We start from the raw sequence: 19560 nt of genomic DNA on the forward strand, positions 1-19560 counted from the left end.
TTTACCACTTGTCTCGCATACATTCACTTCCAGTTGGTTGAGCCACCCTGCAGATGAATAAGAGGGGAAATAGAACGTTTGACTTGAAAACAAGGTAAATGATATTTGGATTATTCTGTGCTAAGGTAGAGAGGTGCATAAACACGGCAGTATGAACAGCTTAAACTGAATTGTGAAATAGCCTAAGAATGTCTTTTCCCTGCAATTTCCTTGATTTCAACACCACTGAGTTTGTCATGTATGACGGCTTTGTGGTTGTTGTGACACTGTTGGAGAAAATTGGATTTGGGGAAAGTTTTCTTAGTTCTTTAAATAAATCAAAATGTTTTCCAGTTGTGTTTTTTTCTGTCCAGCACAGCTTTGTTCTGCAGTGGTACATTTTTTGTAAAGCAGATTTTTGTATAGTGTTGCGTCGCCGTGGCAGTGTATAATCCTCAGGATATATCCAAGGGATTTCCAGCCATCCTCTTGGATTTTATAACAATACTTGCAATTAGAAGCCCTTCTACACAGAAAATCAAAATGCAGATGTGTATTCATGGGCTTAAAACACAGCTCAAGTCATCCAGCACTAAAGGCACAAGTTGGAGCCTGTGACGAGCGTGTTTGCTGTCAGAGTGCAAGCTATACCGAACTGACATTTAGTGAATGGCCTAATTTTATAGATATAGACATATGACGGGTAACCACAGCTTACCTTAAAAGAAGTATTAAGTCCATTTTCTTGGAGAAGTTAGCCTTATAAACATACTAGCCTGATTTCTAGCATTGAAAGTGTATGCCTGTGCTTCTGTCCAAGGATCAGGCTTAATCACGATCCTCCTTACCGGAGCTGCCTTCTGGGGTCCCAAAGAGACCACGCTGGTCTCCCCAGGTCTGGGGGGGGACCTGACCTGGGTTGTCCCTGCAGGACCACCATCCTGTGGCTCTTGTGAGTGGCCTGACCCTGTGGGCTGGCTGCCTTCTCTGCCTTTGGCGTTGCTGGAGGAGTGCTGCTTTCTTCACCAACTTGTGCAGCACCTGTGGGTGCAGGGGCATCCTGCCCATGGACGGCAGGTCCCACTGAGGCTGCAGGATGCCTCCGTCCCACCTGCCACCTCGGCTTTGGTGCCTGCAGAAACCCTGGAGCTGGGAGGAGGGAGAGATGCAGAGCGTGCGCAGCTGCGTGTAGGCGTGCCAAGCTCCTCTTGTATGCTGACGGGGAGAATGGATTTATAACAAGTAATTTTTTTTGATGAGTCTGATGGATTCCATAAAGTATGTCTGCACAATATATATTTTTTAAATATAGCTCATTGGTAAATTGGCACTGAGGTAACACCGTGAAGCCAGTTTTAATCCTGCTGGCTGGGCTGTCAGTGCAAGTGAAATTCATGAGAAAGGTGCCAGGAAGAGGAAGGATTGTTAAAAAAATAATAAGCATACATAGACTTTGTCAAACACATGTACATACATCTAACCTTACACCTAATCTGCTGTTGAGAAAAGAAGGTAAAATGTTTTCTTAAATAAAAATTATTCAAGGGTACTTGGGTTTTGGGGGTATGATGACTGCTTAGGGGTTTTTAGGCGCTGCAGTCAGCATCCCGATGTCTCTGTGTAAAGCAATATGATATAAAAGTAATGCAGCTGGACTTGTGATCATGTCTGCCTCTTCAGCCTGCAAATGGAGAGGTCTCTTGTTACAGATGGCTTCTGAAGATATCACTTAAGTAGCATGCAACCAGAAAAAGGCTGGGAAATGAAAGAGAAAAAAGGTCTTTGTTATGAGGAAAACTGTTGGTCAGTCTTGTGAACGGTGGAACATTAATCTGATCTCTTTTAAGTCACTGAGGTCATTGCACCACTCAGCTGAACAGTTCCAGCAAGTCAGGTCTTACTTTGCCATTGAGAAAGGTTTGTGTGCCCTGGTGAGTTTTTTTCTTTTTGCCCCCCCCCCCTTTTTTTTTAAGAGGAGATAGGCGATTGTACTTGCAATTCTTGCTTATGATTCCTAGCTGAAAGAGGAGCAGCTCTTCGTGGAGAGAGATGAAAGACACTAGGAGTATTTTTCTTACATTCCAGTGTAAGCAGAATAGCAAAGTACATACCTGAGAAGTTTCCAAACACAACACACATCTATTTACATATTTGATTTCAGTGGTGATACATGATAACCTGGGATTTCATTCAAAGGATCCTGATGGGGATTTGAAAGGAGGAGTTCTTCCCTGAATGTTCACAAAATAACACTGAAAGCTGAAGGATCTTTTGTTGGCAAACTAAATTCACAGAGAACTGGAGGCAGAGAGGCTGGAGACAGTTTTCTTGTGCTGAAAATCCTCTCTGTGCTTACAAGTGTGGGGGTAAATTCCTGGCCCTTTTGAAAGTGATGGGAATGGGTGACTTCAGTGGGACCAAAACTTCACTCAGGTTGCGGAGAGGCTTTGGTAACTCTATAACTTGTTCTAACACCTGTTGATGGAGGCAGCAGCTTTCCTGTTAGCTTGTCGCGCATCTTCCCAGCAGAAGAGGATCTGTCAGCTCCTGCCGGGAAGGCATGCTCCTGGGCTTGCTATGACGGCATCCGACCCAGGAGTGAGGGACACATCTGAAGATGTGTGTTTCTCTCTCGCTATTAAGACTGCAGTGTTGCGTAAGCAGCGGTGAGATTATAGGGGGGTTATGTTTGAGAGAGCAAACTGTTATGCTGTTTCTTTACCCTGTATGTTTTAACCTGCTACAAGAATAAGATTTCTCTGTTGAGAAGCAAAGATAGCAGTGTGGTTTGTGTTTACATTCCCTCTTGGCTCCTTTGCATGATGGGTGATGTGTAAATAGAACTTTGAGAAGAGGAGAATTGAGGTCAGACTTTTCAGGCTTTCTAAAATGCGTGGAGATTTGTATATGCTGAAAGATGGGCCGGAATGGAAAAATCAGCATTTGCTGCTCTCCAGAATACTCCGAGTAATTAGGTTACCCCAATTAAGCATTGCTCAATGGCTCAAAATTTAGACCTGAAAATAGCTCTCATGTAATGCATCAGTGGTGTTCGCATTACCCAGCCCCTGCATTTCAGCATGGATGAGGGAAAACAAGCCAACAGCCTGGAAAGCTTTAAAGGCAAGCAGAGAGGAGGGTCTGGTGAGTTCACGTGAGGGAATTTTTCTTCAGGATATTCATTTTCAAGCAATCGTAACGGCAGGGGCAGAAAGTGTCCAGTGAGCACCATGTACCTGAGGGGGTCTTGCAGGTGTTGCCATGCGAGGTGCTAGTTTACCACTGTTGCCAGCTACTCCAGCTTTTGCAAATAGGTAAATAGTCTTTCTTGCTGGGAGAGAAAGATCAGGCATGGGGCTGTGCTACACGTGCTGCTTTGTCCCGAGAGGAGCCATCCCCTGGGAGGGACTCCATGCTCCTTTTTAAGAAATACAAGTATTTGGCAGTGGTCACACCAAGTCTGCCTGGGTTGGAGTTTTGTTTTTGTTTTCCTGAAAGGGACTGGACAGTTTCCCCTTTCATTTTAACCAGAGGTTTCAGCGATTTCAAGTGGCTTTTGATCCTCCTCCAGCTTCAGAGGTTTGGATCCAGGCAGTTGATTTGAGGCTCAGTGCTCAGTCTGACTCTTCCATAAGCTAATACTCAGAGAGTTTTGTTTTATAGCAGAAGTGGTCTTCTGGGCAGTTCTCACTTTCTTCAGAGTTGCAGAAGAAAAGTGCACTTTCTTAGAAGAATTCAGTCTTATTCAACAGAACGCACTCTCAGGACAGGTGAGTTTGTAAAGGACCAGGATTGTGGCTTGTAATTGCCTCGCAACTGCCCTGTGTCTGTAAAGTAGTAATAACACAAGTTTTTGCAATCTCTGTGCTGATTTACTCTGTGCTGATTTGAAGATGTAAACTCATGCATGCAGTCTCTAGTCCTTACTTTCAGGTGTTTCCTATACATTCCACAGGTGTTTCCTTTTTGTTCAGGACAGCCTGTACAGGCAACTGATTTCTTCAAAAAGAAATTCTGTAGCTTGTATGGAAGGACTATGCACTGAGGTTGGTGTTTCCTAAGTATTTCCCAGTCCTTAAACGCATTCAGATTTTCTAATCGTCTTTGCAAATGAGCAGCGATGGAGGACAGGGGAGGCACAGAGAGAAGGTTAGAGTGGCATCTCTCTAGAGATACGCCACAGTGCTTACAGCCTGACTCTGGAAAGGGTTATTCTGTCAGCATTGTTTTTTGATCGCACATAGTATCTCTTTCGATAAACTGGTTAATTCTTGCTGTCTCTGCTCTGACAGCACATGGCTTTGGTGGGGTATTTGTTCTTTAATGGTCCAGTCAAGGAAAACGTAGGAGTTGATCACGCTGACACCCAGCATGGACCAGTGGACCAGTACTGTATGGACCAGTTAGATGAAGGCTGGAGATGATATGCAATATCAAAAGAAAGGGAGGGAGAGGAAGGACGCACGGGGTTTTTTTCTGACTTTTCTGCTTTTTTGGTAGGTTTTTTTTCTGGGTAGCCCAGTGGTTTGGCCTCTAATCCTGCAGATATGTTTTTGAATTTTTTTAATCATTATTATTTTCTACATATGTGGCTACACTCCAGCTCACAGAGACTTACAGAGAATTTTTACTTTAGGTTTGTGGCCAAAGTGAGCCAAGGAGGAGGCAAGATTTAAGGTCATGTCTCAGCACCCAAGGCTGGGGTTAGCTGGCCAAGAGAGATCCAGCTCCGTTTCAGTGCCAAAACCCAAACCTGATTTTCAAAAGATCACAAGAACAGTTAGGCCCTTTGAAGATCAGGCCAGAAACATCCAGTTGGAAGATTTCATTCTAGGGGCTTTTGGAAAAATTAAAAAAACCCAAAAAACAAAAAACAAAAAAAACAACAAAAAACCCCCTGCCTCAAAATACTGGGTGCTAAATACCTGAAAATCTGGACTAGTCTTTAAACCCTGGCTAAAAGCACAAAAGGGGTTAATTCCTTTCTGATTGCTGTACATGAGCATTAGTAGCACAGTCTGGGAAGAGAATCTGGGTCTTTCTGTGCAAGCCTGCACCCACGTTAACTCACCATCCCCTTGCAGCAGCAGTGTGTCAGGCAGCAATGCTTCCATGTCATTCACAGGAGAATTGATCGCGTGGACTCTGTGTGAGGTTTTCGGTCATCTTCTCAGATAAAGCAGAGTGCTCCTGCAGTTTTTCTCTTTGATATTAAATTTGACTCCTCTTTGCATTTTGGGTGATGGAATAGCTGTGGACCTTTTTCAAGAAGGGTTCATTTGGGGGATCTGTCCTAGCCCAGACTTAGTGGCTGTTCGTATTGCACCTCATAGGAGGTGGGCAAACGTATGTGATGTTGGCCCAGCAGTTTTTCTTCATATGGTATCTGTAGGAGAGGGAGGAGAGAAAAAATGAAGCCATAGGTGATTGTTCAAAATACGTATTTTGTCCTCCTTCTTTCTAGCTGCTATGAGTAGTATGGATTTTTTCAGGCTAAACAATGTTTCGGACTGAGCCTACAAAGACTAGTAGCTTCGTAAGAATAGTTGTGAAAGGGTGGCAGAGAGAGAAAGTCCATTGGAAAAAAGGATTTAAATGAGGGCTTTCTGGCTGATAAGATTCAGTTAAATCAGATAGTTCACTGATATAGGAAAATTATGGCCCTTTTTACAGTGGTCTCCAGGCCAAATTAAGGAACATCCAAACTAAGTTTTAGCTGCAGCATGTAAATACAGTTGAAGTTGAACTTGTACCATGATTTGGCCCAGCTCAGGAAGAAGAATTACAAAAAAATACATAGGTCTAAAATGGCTTGTATTGTTACACCCTTAAAAGGGCAATGGTAGCTTTTCTTGGCAGGGTTTGATATCCACTCTAGCACTCATATCCAGCTCCAGTGTGCTAGTAGAGATAAGTGACACAAATTAGGGAGCATGTAGCAAGATGCTCTTTGTATCTTCAAAATGACCCACAAAGCCAGGACTTAACCCATTTTGTACCAAGAATCCCATGCAGCAGCTTTGCTAGGACACCACCAATGATTTGAGTTTCATTTTACTGCTTGTCTTTGTGAGAACTTAACCTAAACCTTAACTGAATTCTGATGCTCCAATGGCTAATTACACTGTCTCAGTGTCCTTACTATGCCAGTTGCATTTTGACGCAAAGACGACTGCGGGATATTTTTCACCATTATAGAAATCAAGAGTACAAAAGACAATTACGTAAGAGTGTCAAAGTCCATCAAACTCCAGAGCAATAGGAGTATATTGAAGGAATTAATTATTTGGGTAACTGGAAACCAGACCACCAGATCGCTGTGCTATTGCAGTCATAGCTTTGGCTAGTCATCTTTTGATTCAGGCTTGGTGAAGCAATGAGAACGTAGCAGCAGAACCAGAAGCCCCTTGTCAGATTTTAAATAAGGAACATATAATTTCATAAACATATCTTCAGAAAATTCCATCTTTGCCTCATTCTACCTAACTTCAATCTAGAGAACATCTTGGGGTTGTTTACTTCTCATATGTTGTCATAGATCTTAGTGTGTTTTAAAAGAGGAATTTTAAAAGCAAGCGGTTCAACAGTGGGATATATGTCACAAAATCTGGTAATTATTCTGTTCTAAACCCATGCCCACCTAGACCTTCACTGGTGTATATTTGTGGACATGTGGAGCTTGACAGAGACAGTGTAGGCATTAAAAATAAACCATGTATTTGTGCTATGTGAGCACTGCCAAGTGTGTCTTTTCTCTGAGCACTCTAGAGTCTGCTAGTGACATTTATTGAGTCTTTGTAGCCAGTTTATGGCATAATAATTACATGTATGGATTCCCTGCTGCATATCAGGAGCTCAGAGGTTCTTCATTACAAAGAAAAAGTTAGCTAATATAGGAAGAAGTTACTGAAATAAGAAAACATCTTCAGGATTGGCTTCTGTTAGCATAACTGGTGAAAGTAAGTCATGTTTAGAGAGCTGCAGCAGGAGTCCCTGTAGGAGTGAGGTTTTGTTTCTTTGGTTTTTCTCTGAGGGGGATCGCCTCAGGACTCTAAAATCTACTCTCTTAGTGAAGCTGTATTGAGGTTTCCCCGTGTGATTGCAGGGGCAGGTCCAGGGGTCAGCACTGGTGGGAAAAGAGGGAAGTGGTTTCAGTCTTCAGTTGTTCTGATGTTCAAAAGTGTCATCCAGAAGTTGGATCCCCAACCTGTTCTCTTTGTGTCTGTCTTTCTGGTGAAGAAGGCTCTGTCTGCCTTTATGTGTGTTTGTCTGTCTCTCTCTCTTGCTAAGTGTTGGCATATCCACGTGCAGTAAATACCAAGACTGAAGGTATCGGGGAATGTGGAATCATGAAGTATCTTCTCCCCTTTGACATGGATAAATTATGTATCTAGGGATCATTCAGTGGAAGATGCCTAGCTGCCAGTTTCTGGTATGAGTTCTTCACCAAAAACAGGTGCAATAACAGAACACGTACGTCATGTCTTGCATTGTGCTGTAGGTGCATGCATACCCTGTTCTGCAAGAAGACCTGCTCCAGAGCCATTGGGCCTCAGCTGAAAGCCTTATCCACTGTGTTCCCAGCAGTTTTATTCTGACTTTCAGTGCAGTGTCCCTCCTCAGTAGCAAATGGTTGATGACAGATAAAGGTAATAGCTCATTGGCAGCTTTGTAGGTAAAAACTGGAATACTGGAGTAAGTCTCTTACACTGCTTTTGTACTGTTTGACTTCGAAGCCTTGCTGCAAGAGGCTGGAAGCGATGTCTGAGCGGGGAGCGGCGCAAGTGTTTCTGTCCAAGAGCACTGATTAGCTAATGGATGTGCTCATAACTTCATGTCACAGCAGGATAGAGTTTCAGAGCTAATGGAAAGCTGATGTACAACTGATTTACCTCTGAGGGCCAATCCCAGTTCCCAAATATAACCTGTAGGCCTCTGTATTTTGGTTCACTGTATTTATATATCCCCTTTCATTGCAGAGAAGCGGTTTCCAGCAGGATTCTGCAGTCACGTCAGGGTCAGGAGGGGTAAGCAGAGTAATTATCCGTGGGCTTTGGGAGCCCAGATGCATTAAACAAGTTTCTAATTTCTTGGAGAGACTTTCCCTGGAAAAGAGGAGAGGATTTGTGACCCGTGTGTGCCTGACAGGAAGGACGGGATCCTGCTGGAAAGCTGTGCTGTTACGGCTGACGAGCTGCCTGTCCTTCCAGCAGTCTTGTGCATGCTGCTTCACTTGCCACGTCTGGATGTCCTTAAAGGCAGCCTGACCCGGCTCGTGGCAGGGACCTGTATGTTGACCTGTATGTTGTAAGGGACCTGCTGCTTGTTACAAAAAAAAAATGTAGGATTTGCTATCAGTGAGCTGAAATCTAAACAGCCTAAATGGTCCTAATAGTTAGAGGGGTTAGGGAAGCTTGCCAGAGTGTGGAAAGCGTAACAACTGCATTTAATAACAATCAAGCTACTCTTATAAATATTTGCGTGTGCTGCTTCAAAGCCTACTACACGGCCATTCATGTACTGCAGTTAGAAAGGCGAGGAGGGGGAAAAAAAAAAAAAGAGGGCAAGAAGAAAAGGGCACTCCATGTTTTGTAGCTGCTGTAATAAAGAATGGGCAAAGCACCAGAAAGAAAAGAAAAAGGAAAAGAAACCCTCCAAAGTTTAATAAACACAAAAGGGAATAAAAATAAATCTTTGGAGCATTTATTACAAGCCCTTGATGGAAGGATTAGATTGAAGCTCTCAGCCTTTCCAGTGTGGGTGTATGTGTGAAGTCGGCCTGTCTGGCCTCTTCCAACAAGAAAAGAAAAGTTGTTTACATTTCCTAACTTGGGCTGTGCATGTAATTGATTTTTTTTGTTTCAATAGCAGAAATGAAAATTCAGAGGGGGAAAAAAGCCTCGTTTGGATATAATTGAATTTAGGTCTTTTTCCTCTGCAGAACAAAAAGCCCAACTCTCAGAAGAGCTGTGTCACAGTGTTTTGTTTCTCCTGAAATGTCAGTACATGCAGTACTTGGGAGGAAAGCTGTAGAAATGTAAGGCTTAGTTCATCAAACACAACTGTGGAAAGCAAAAGTGTCACCCTTTTATGCAGGAGATTCCTGACTTGCGGGAATATCTGCAGCATGAAACAAACTCCTTCCATTCCCACTTTCAGTTTAAGGGAGCTTGACTCCATCTTGCTCTCCTCCCAGGAGCGATGCCTGGAGGTCTATGTGCTGTTTTGGAGGGTCAGTCAGAGGATGTGTTCAGTCTCTCCTGTTGACGATGCTCCAACCGGGAGCAGTACTGCAGACTGTGGAGTATTTTGGGATAGGCCTCCTGCACCCCTCCCATCGGTGCTTTTCTGCTCTGTCAGAGCAGGGCTGCTTTCTGTCCTAGTTGCTGGCACAGGAGCTTAGAGGATGCTGGACATTGAACAAAGTCAGTAAGAAGCACAGAAACCACAGTGTCCTTATGCACTTAAACACTCACATACCAGAATACTTTTTAACCTGGCAGTTTAGACTGCCCTGTGTAAAGCAGCTGATGAAGTTTCAGCTTGTTCAAGAAAAAAAACAAACAACAAAAGAATAAAAAAGCTAAACTTGTGATGCTCAGTGTTCAGCAGGCTAAAGGGGGGAGGAGGGATGCTGCCTCCCCCTTCTCCGACTGCATTTTATAACTCTTGTCTCAACTGTACTGTGGTGATTGTGATTATGATTATTACAGCTGGAAGTCTTCAGTTTTTTGAGGGTTGAATTAATGAATAATTTGAAGATGATAAAAATGGAATCTTTCATTGCATTTACTATTCCCTCTCTCCAAAACAAAAGAAATCTGTGTTTTCCTAGCTACAGGAAACATACTGGTTTAATTCCACTCATTAATGATAATGGTTCAAAGAATACTTAAGGAGTCTAGTCTGCAGCAGGGTAACTGTGTTTGCAGACTAAGTTGGTCAGAGTCATCCTGGCGTCTACTGGAGTCATTGGGCCAAAACCAGAGGGGAGTCCAGAGGTATCCAACTGAGCCTGAATTGATACAACTGTCAGGTTAAGGTGGAGTCACAAAGAGAGATAAATTGCAGCATCTGAGATCACTTAAAGGCTAATCCAAAACCTTGTAGACTCCATAGGGTTCTTTCCATTCCCCTAAAGAGAGTTGCAAGTCTCAATTCTCAGTCTTAATGTTGATTAATTTTCACGTAAACCCCAATTCTGCAGTCAGCCATTCTTTTTCAGAGGAAGGGTTCCAGCTAGTAAAAAACCCTATTTTTTTCAGCTGTCCATGAATAATGCCTTTTCCTGAATTGACTTCCCGTGGATACTGTTGTGAATGATAGAATAAAGAAATCAAATTTCTTATGTGGGTTTTTGCAAGATATAAAACTACCTTATAAGAGAGGTGAAACTTCTGTAAGACAAGAATTTGTTCTTGTTCATGGTGGGTGTCCCATGCCTGCCTTCCAGTGGAAAGTGAATACTCATTTGCTGTGTATATAAATGCACATATTGAAACACAGAAATACGCACACTGAAAGAGTATTCCTTTGCTGTCTATCTTCTTTATATAGGAAGGAGAGAAAAAATGTAAATGCAGAGATGCTTCAGGAAAATCCGTTCAGATATGTATTTACAAATTTGTAATATATGGTATCTAAAATATAGAAACTGGAAAGAAAGACTACAAATATAGCACAAGAAAATTCTAGAAATAAGTTAGAAGCTAAATATAAATCAAACTGACAGTTAAATAGGACTTTTCAATCTGAAATAAAGTCAAGATGGACAGGGTTTGTCTGTGCCAGGGCAAGTGGCTGACTGCTAGTTTGGCTTGTCCACAGGGAATGAAATGGTAGGTTGATGCCTCAAATAAATGACAGGGAAAGACAACTTACAACTCATCCTGGAAGCATCGATCTTATATATACATATTATTATGCCAAGTTATATTCCTAGTAGGATTAGGTTTGGCTGAAGAACAAGTAGTAGTCTTGGAGTTTCCTATAGCAGGAAACTAAGTTGAAGAGATTATTTCTCTCTTAAATGAGGATATAATCTGTGAACTGAGTAGCTTTTATAAGAATTTGCAAGATGTATTGAAATTAAGATCATCCTTGCATAAAGTTAAGCTTTTCTCAAAAGACTTTCATTTGGTATTTTGAGGGAGACCAGCACTAATGTGTTGCTCATGGCAGAGAGGAGCAGTTCTGGTGCGGGGGTACTTTGCATCCATTTTTCTTTGAGCTCTCACTGTAAGATTGTAGCAATTTTCTGTCAATAAGCCTGGTAGGCAAGAATACTGATTATGATGCTTTGGGGTTTATTTTCAAGCACTGCAGATGTGAAAATTTTAGAACCTTTTTTTTGTTTCTTTAGTGAAATTGCATCATAAGGAAGCCTGGGGCTTCCTGTTCATATTTATACCTCTTACCCGTTTGACCATACTGAGGGGTCTGCTTTGGGAAGTACTCTTTCAGAGGATTTTTTTAAAGTATTTTGAGAACTTGTCGTCTCTCCGTTATAATGCATCTACAGCTGAGGCTGAGATTATTTCTTTGTTGTCAAAGATTTTCTCATAGCTAGGATTATTTTTAAGAGTTTTTACCTCTGATAATTTAAAAAAGAGATTTTGTCTCAATTATGTAGAGGAAGCGTGTTTGTGAATTTTGTGAAGGCAGAATAAATTTGCTTTATTCCTCGTGTGACTGACTTGTACTTGGTATTTATTCTGTAGTCAGTTTGAACTTAGAATTATTCAAAGAGCTACAACAAATGGATTATTAAATGTGTAACTGCAAGTGGTGTTGCCTCGCGTAGCCGGGAGCTGCTGCGGTGCTCAGAAGTTTGGTAGCCAGTAGTAGCCAGTCTAGAAACACTAAATATTTGGAAGAAGGTCTTTAAGTTATTAATATGTCTTATTGCTATGCATAAATATTTTAATATTTAAATATCCAAATCCAAATCCTTTGGATTTATTCCAACCACCTTTGTTAGTAGTTAGACATAAAGGTGAATGTATTGGACTTGGCTTCTCCCATCTTTTTACACAGAAATGGTAACTTGTGTGTATTATAGCTATTAAGAATTAGGTATCTTCCAGAAGATGGTACTTTATTCGACTGATAGATGCCTGGAAAGCCGAGGGAGGCAGCGGAGCAGGAGGCCTCGCTGGGATTTCGGACAAGGCCTGGGTCTTTCACAGGCGCCGAACTGCTCACCTCCCTAACGTCGATGCTGTCATCTCCTGCCACTGCATGGCAAATCCTGGGCTACATGACTAGTGGGAAAACTTTGTGTTTTGTAACTATTATCTGAAGTCTTCCTGCTCACGTGGGCCCAGGGAGGCCTGTGAGCTTTGCTTCCTCAGCTGAAAATCCCCCTCCCGCCCCCCAAATACAATTTTCCCCTTTCTTTTTTTTTCTTTACCCACTTCAGTTTTCACACGGTAAGAGAAGAGCAAACCTCTCCCTCGGTCTGAACGGAGGTTTTTCTCAGGGCCTTTGAGTCATTCCGACTCCTCTCTGAGTTTGGCTCTGCAGTTTGCGGCGAGCCTTGCCAGGCAGCCGGGCGAGGAGGCTGTCGCGCGTGCAGGAGGGTGGTGGGGCGCCGCGCGCGGGTTTCTCTTCGTGCTGCCGGCCAGGACGGGGTGGAAAGGCCTCAGACGATCGCTGAACCCTTTAGGGTAACCCAGGTTGTGCAGAAGAGCTTTGCTGCTTAGCCTCAGCCAGGGTTTACAGCTGGGAAGGAGGAAGAGACTGTTTTGAAACCTAAACTGCCATGTTTAATGCTGTTGTTGAAGACTTGAGTCCATTTTTCCACTGTTTTTTCTGCTTTCCCCCCGATATGTAGTGAGGGGTGGTTACATTGATGTCTTTTACTGCTTCCAAGTGGTCAAAATTCATGTAATTCTGTTTCTAATGTCTACTATCTGCTTGCCTTTTCCCTCCCTTTCTTCTCCCTCCTCTCTTCCTGCCCGTGTCACTATAATCAGAATGAATATTTTGTTCCAATAAAATCCTTTAATAACTAAATATGAAACAAAATCTGAAGTTGGCTAATTTATGCTCCATATTCCGGGGGGAAATGGGCTTCAGAGAACATACAGATCAGATGAGTCGCTGTTACTTGTCGTCTTAGCGGATCCCTGTGAAGTCTGTGCAAGTCTGAAGGCATTTGCCAGCTACCTACTGCTATGATTTTTTCCCAATTTATAAGCGTCCGGGATTTTCCACCAGTATGTTGAAAGAGGGGAGGTTTAAATGCATGACCTGAAATAGAGTTGGAAGTAGTTGTTAATCTCTGTTAATATGGTATTCCCATAATCAGACACATGTGGTGTTGGTTGGGGTTTTTTTGTATTAAATTGTTAATAATATTAAAATGGCCATTGAAAACTGAATCATGCTACAGATATTTCCCTTACTGAGGCTGTCTTGTACTACACTGTTTGAAGGAACAATGCATTTTATCATTAAAAAAAATACTAAAATCACACTGCCTTCTTGCAGATGCCATCCCACCGAGCTATTACAGCCTTTACTTCCGAATTGTCAGATTTGACGTCTCAGCGATGGAGAAGAATGCCTCCAACTTGGTGAAGGCTGAGTTCAGGGTCTTCCGCCTGCAGAACTCGAAGGCGCGGGTCTCGGAGCAGCGGATAGAGCTGTACCAGGTACAGTGGCACCTCGCACGCGTCCCTCCCTGTCTTTCTGCAGCAAACCCGCTTTGTACCAGTCTAGCAGGTGGAACAAACCATGGGGAGAAGCGGTTGAGTCCCGTCTTTCCAAAGTAGCCTTTTATTTCCCGTGCCTTTCCTAGAAAGGACTTCATTCAAAATCATATGAAGCTGAAATGCACAAACTTTTTCTAGCAGTTGTGCCTCAGGAGTCCAAAGTTTCAGCATATAATGATAAGTGACAGAACAAGACATGAAAAAAGTCATCCCCGGGATCTCTGTCTCCCGACACCTGGCCTGTACTGTAGTTCACACAGAAGTCAAATTCCTCTCTCTGGCCTGTGTTCAGGAGAAGCCTGTTAACCGTTCCTCGCAGAAATGGTGTTGTTAATAATTGAGTTTCAAAGCTTAGCAGTTTCAGACCTGGCTTCTGTATAAGTAGCCCAGGGGTTGAGGCAAGGGAGTGGAGAATTCAGGGATTGAGGAGTGAGGAAGAAAATGACCCCATGACTCTCTCACTCCTGAGTGTTGATAAGATTGATGTATTTTAATCTTTAAAGACTTTAAAGCTATTAAAGTCACTTACGTGGAGTCTGTGCGTTTGTGCAAATATTGTCTAGAGCATATTTCATCTAAAGCATAGTTCACTTTGCCGAGAAACACAGCAACCAAAAGGGGCTCAGCTCCCAGCAGTTTTATACTGAGTAAAACTCATGGTTGTTCCAGCAAGCCAGGACTTGTTCTGCTGAAAACCCTGCCAGATGGGATACCACCTTGTAAAAGTGTATTGAGCCCCTCTTTAGCTCTGTTCTTGCTGCCCTCATTAGCTATGCCTGAGCACTGCCCTGGGTTTGCAGCACTGTAGGGTCCGGGTCAGGTGCAGTGGGTGCAAATTTGAGTTAGTCTTCTCTCTCACTTTCAACGTTCACCTTTTCCTGCCTGATCTGGTCAAGCGCAAGCCAAACTTGGAGCAGAGAGGGGGGAATTTGGGTTCACATGCTTGCTGAAGTGACAGTATAAGCCAACCTGACAGCAGGAAAAGGCGCACTGGACTGTTCAGACAATGTTTAAACGTAGGAGAAGCATGATTCCCAGTTGAATGTGGTTCAGGTCCACAGGTGATCACTGGGCGCTTGGCTTCACAGCTGCGACCTGACTGCCTTCCTTCCCAAGGACAGGCTGGCAGAAAAGTTTAGTAAATAACGTGTCATTTGTTAAAAGAGAAAGCTAGGAATCTTTAATGAGAGTCGCTGGTGTCGTCTATATATAACAGCCATCACTGAGAATTACACCATGAGTCCCTATGATGCTGTCACACCAGCCCATTGAAACAATTGTATGTTCTGGCTTGACCTCACTGTTCAGACATCCTAAAAGGAGTTGATGGCATCTCTGGGCTTTCTGTTGTTCTGCTTTTGAGAGCTGTTAGTGAGCCACCTGAAAGGAGTACAGCTGTGGTTGCCTGAGCTCGGTTCGTTGCCTTTCCATGTTTGAGGAACGTGGGACACAAAGGGTTCAGCAGACGTAGGGAAGAAAGGGCCTTTGCTTGGCTGGGATTTCGCCTTGTGATGAGAAACAGCTGGAGCTTATTTGAGAGAGCCTGACTCCAGCAAGCCTGTGCCCATGGAAATGACTGACACCTGCATCCAGGGCAGGTACTTGCATCCTTTAGATAAATATATAGCTGGTGAGTAAGGCAGTTTCTTTTTTAGGCTGGGTGGGGTGTACTGAGTGAAGTGTTAGGTGAGTAATGAGTGCAGGTTATTGTAGGATTAGGTCTTTTCTCCACCAAGTAACAGGCAAGCCAAAGGCAGCAAGCTCTGAGTGTGTGCTTGTGCCAGGCATATTTTAGGCATGTTACTTTGCTCCTTTGCCTGTAGAGAAGCAAGCTGTCTCTGGAGCATTTCCCTTGCAGAGCACCTATTAAAATGATAAAAGCTGCCTGTTGTTAGTTCCTCTCCCTGCTTTACTTCTTACAAGCTCCTGTAGCCTTCTTCTGCTGGTTGTTTTTTCCCTCCTTTGGTCATATATATTTCTTGCAATCGTGTATGCAGCTCTCCCCAAAACCTTGTATGGAGGTATTATCTTAGCTTTGTGATGGCCGGTCTGAACTGCGTGGGTTTCTTGCCAGCCGCTCTACTGCAGGAGCATCAGAGTTCCTAAATACTGCTGCATCTAATCTCCATCACAACGCCTGAGGTTAGCGTGCAGTGTTTAACAGGAAAAGCAAAAGCAGGGAGAAATGGAAGAGGAGGCACCCATGATCCTTATGGGTCCCTTCCAACTTGAGATATTCTATGATTCTATGATGTATTGTAAGACAGTGCTATAGAAAGCATCCTAAAACTTAGTATGTTAATTTTACAGATTAGAAAGAAGAAAATCTAAGGAGCTGAAGGTGAGGAAGGATGGGTAGGAGGCATTGGTGCCACAGCAATGCTAGAGGAGCTTCAAGGCTGTGTAATAAGAGATTGATAGTGCAGATAGGGGTGTCTAGCAGTGGAAGAATGTACAAACGTGGCAGGTGAAAGGGGAGAATGAGGAAGATGCTCATTTCGGTGGAAGTGGGAGAGGCAAATATGTTCTGTAAGGGCTGCAGACTTATTCAGGTATCTTTGCTTCCAGCATGAAAAGCCATGCATGGGGAGTGAGCCTCACAGAGGAGATTGCTGGTGGAGTTGGCATGTGCAGCCGCCACTCCTCCTCCGTGCATAAGCACTGCTTCCTGTCTTGTGAGATACGTGCTGGGCTTGCCAGGGCTGTTGTGCCCAGAAGGAACACTGTGGTTTTTCGTCTTGCATAAGCAACATTTAATTATTAGAGGATTGTTTTTTTTCCTTCCTCCCACCAAGTTTCAGGTTGCCTAGTGTTTTGCTTTGTTGAGGAGATCATCTTGATGAGGGTTTTTTAAATTCCTCTCATACCTGCAGTTTCAGGGAATGGTTGTTCCCGTGTCCCCTCATCTTTCTCAGTCAAGCAGGAAGAGAGGGGCAGAAGTCTTCTGGAGAGAGTCAGAGCTCTCTTGTTGTGGTTCACTGGGAAAGTGGCTGTCCCTGAACACATGCAAGTCTCCTAACTGCTTTCCAACAGCTCTCTGATTTAGTCCAGTGGCAGTTTAGTAGTAGTATATATACCACTGGTGCAGAAAGGACAATATTACTCTGAAGGACTATTTTAGGAACAGCTAGAGACAGATGTGCAGGGTAAATGGAAAAAATAAGCAAGCAGAATATAAATATTTTGGTTCTCCTCCTGATTCTTTCTTTGTGTGGTCCTCTGACCTTACAGATCTACCCCTTAAAATGAAAGAAGAAATGCAAGACTGCACCTTTTCGGCTAAGCTTTCCTCGGGCTATACTTGGCTCCCTTTTCCAAACCACATCAGAAAAGGACTTTGTGTTTTCCTGCAGCCCTTGTTTGCACTGACTCTGGGAAGGCAGTCTGGGGCTGCTTGGTGTGGCAAGCCAGGGCTGTGGCCCCTTGCTCCCAGCTCCCAGCCCCCAGCACAGCAGCAGCAGGACCCTGTTCCCACCTCAGAGTCACGGTTGGAGCAGAGAGCACCCTGTCGTATTTATGCTGGGAGTGAGTGGTTGTGGATCTGTTTGCCAGGTCTGCTGCCTCCTGGGTTTCTCCAGGCAGTAGGTCCTGGAGATTAATTCTCATGGAGGTGCCCTGGATGCGTCCGCAAACCCAGTGGGCGAGTGGTAATCCCCGAGAGCAGAAACAGTTTCTTTAATGTCTGTTTTCACCCAGAATACTTCTCTTGGTATTTAAGGATTAGTCAGGCACATCTGTGTGTTCTGCATGTGCACATATTAAGTAGTCTTAGGATGGAAAATACTAAAACTCATAGAAGTAGGAATTAGGTTTCTTTTATAAGGCTGGCATAAAAGCTTCTGTCTCTTCTTGGCTCTAGTTAAGTGAAGCCACAGAGAAGTAAATTCTTTAAAGACACTATCTTTTCTGTTGTTTCTCCTGCCTGAAAGTGAGGGTTAATCTGCCGGTGGTGCTGCTGATCATCAGCACATTGGAGAGTGGGAAGGCAGAGGGAGGGAAGGAAGGAAGCAGCCTGACCTCAGACACAGCGAGCGCTCTCCTGCGCTTCTCCTCCCGTCCTTCCACTGCGCCGCGTTCGCTCCATGCAATTCTCAACATGCACTGAGACTTCAGAAAATATTCAGAGGATAAAGTACTTTTGAGGGAGGGAGGAGGAATAATATTAAATAAACAGGTTTTAGCATCCTCCAGTGGCCCTTGCTATGTTTTTAAAGATTTATGCCAAATGCAGGCTTTATTGGAATTTGATCAGATAAAGCTCAGTTGTTATGGGAATGTTTTTGTTCATCAGTTTTCTTGCCTGCTTTGAAGACTTCATCACATCTTTCTTTTATTAAGGTGCTTCTGTATTTATGAATAAAGTCCCTGCACCCTTCAAAAAAAAAGCTTGTCTTTTATGAATAAGCATTCCAAAAAATAAATAGGCACTACCGCAAAGCTGGACGAGTGGAAACCCTTGCAGGGCGAAAAACTGTCATTCAGAGAGCATTGTGGCATTGTTTTTAAGGTATTTTTATTATGTACAGACGGTCAAACAATAACAGGTAATAATTGCTTCCTATGGAAGCAGTGCCATGTTTTGTTGACACATCATAAAGCATCACGAAAAATGCAGCCGAAGCACTGGTTTTTATTGTTGTTGTTATCCAAGGCTGCAGATGAGGGGCGATGTACCACAGAAGGTATCAAAGCACAGGGTTGGAGCAAATGAACGGCGCCAGGTTAAAGCCTGGGGGGGACATCGGATTGCGATGAAGAATTTGAAGCAAGCAGGAGCAGACCTTTGGTCTTTCCATGTTGGGGAGGGCCCAGTCCATGCCGAGGGCTCCTGTGGAGCTTGCTCAGGGTCTAGGAAGAACCGTTACGCTCCAGACAGTGGTAACCCCCGTTTCTTTAAGGGCCTCAATCCCTGCTTGGAGGTATGAGGAGGAAGATGCTGTGGAACATATTACCCCATTATGAGTCAGATTTAAATTTAAACCACAGTCGGTTGTTCAAATACCTTCAATTCAGACAGTGTTTTGTCTTGTTTTTCAGTTAGGGAATACGTTTAGAGCAAGCTACTATAGATTTGGGCCAAATCTCCGCGGTGCAAATCTGAGGCAATTTACACTGACTGCAGCAGAGCTACTCCAGACTGATCTCCGTATAATCAGGAGCAGAGGGGCCTTGCTCTCTTTTCGTGCCAAAAAGTGCCGTCTCTAATGCCACGGAAGAAAATACTAGGAAGCAGGATTTGTGGCTGTGAGCTGGTGCAGGATGTCTGTATTACAGATATCACCTGGGGCATTCGATTTTAATTGACTGCCGTTGCTGTGACCCACATCTAAAGCAGTATATTTGGATCTCACAATTTATGTATTGCTGTCCTGAAACCACACTCTTGCAATCTGAAAGGTTACAAGGTTATGTTAAATGGCAAACGTACAGTGCTCTTTGAAGAACCAAACTCGGTATAAAGTGTGGACCTAATAACTTTCTACTCTACCAACCTCCTCCTCCTTCCCCGGCCCCCTCAGCAACAGCTCAGGACCAGAGGAAGTTAATTTGCAGTATATTTCAGTCGAATTGCTGCTTTCTCCTTGTTCCAGAATCCTTTTTTTTGTTTGAAATACTGTATCCCCTACAAAAAAAAGTCAGTACGCTGGAGACCACGTATAGAGTACCTTTGGCAAATAATCTGTGAGCGTGGGTGAGGGGAAGTATTTATTGCTGTGTCATATTCACTGCGATTTGAGAGCTTATCTCAGATGCAGCCACCTCTTGCCAGGAACAGAGCAGTAATTGAAGACGACTTGAAGAAGTATATAATATCCCCATTAGCTACTGGCACGAGCCAGCGTGTACTCCCAGCTTGACACTG

At 43.5% G+C, this 19560-nt stretch overlaps 1 protein-coding gene across 1 annotated transcript in view; it reads left to right on the forward strand.

The window, feature by feature from the left end:
- TGFB2 (transforming growth factor beta 2) overlaps window positions 1–19560 on the forward strand; it is a 66875-nt gene that overhangs the window by 29738 nt on the left and 17577 nt on the right. The window contains exon 2 of the mRNA XM_072856964.1: window positions 13474–13637. Within this exon, the coding sequence (XP_072713065.1) occupies window positions 13474–13637 (164 nt within the window). The remainder of the gene's footprint in view (window positions 1–13473; window positions 13638–19560) is intronic.

Source organism: Ciconia boyciana, chromosome 3 (assembly GCF_034638445.1).
Source record: "Ciconia boyciana chromosome 3, ASM3463844v1, whole genome shotgun sequence".
NCBI classification, from domain to species: Eukaryota; Metazoa; Chordata; class Aves; order Ciconiiformes; family Ciconiidae; genus Ciconia; species Ciconia boyciana.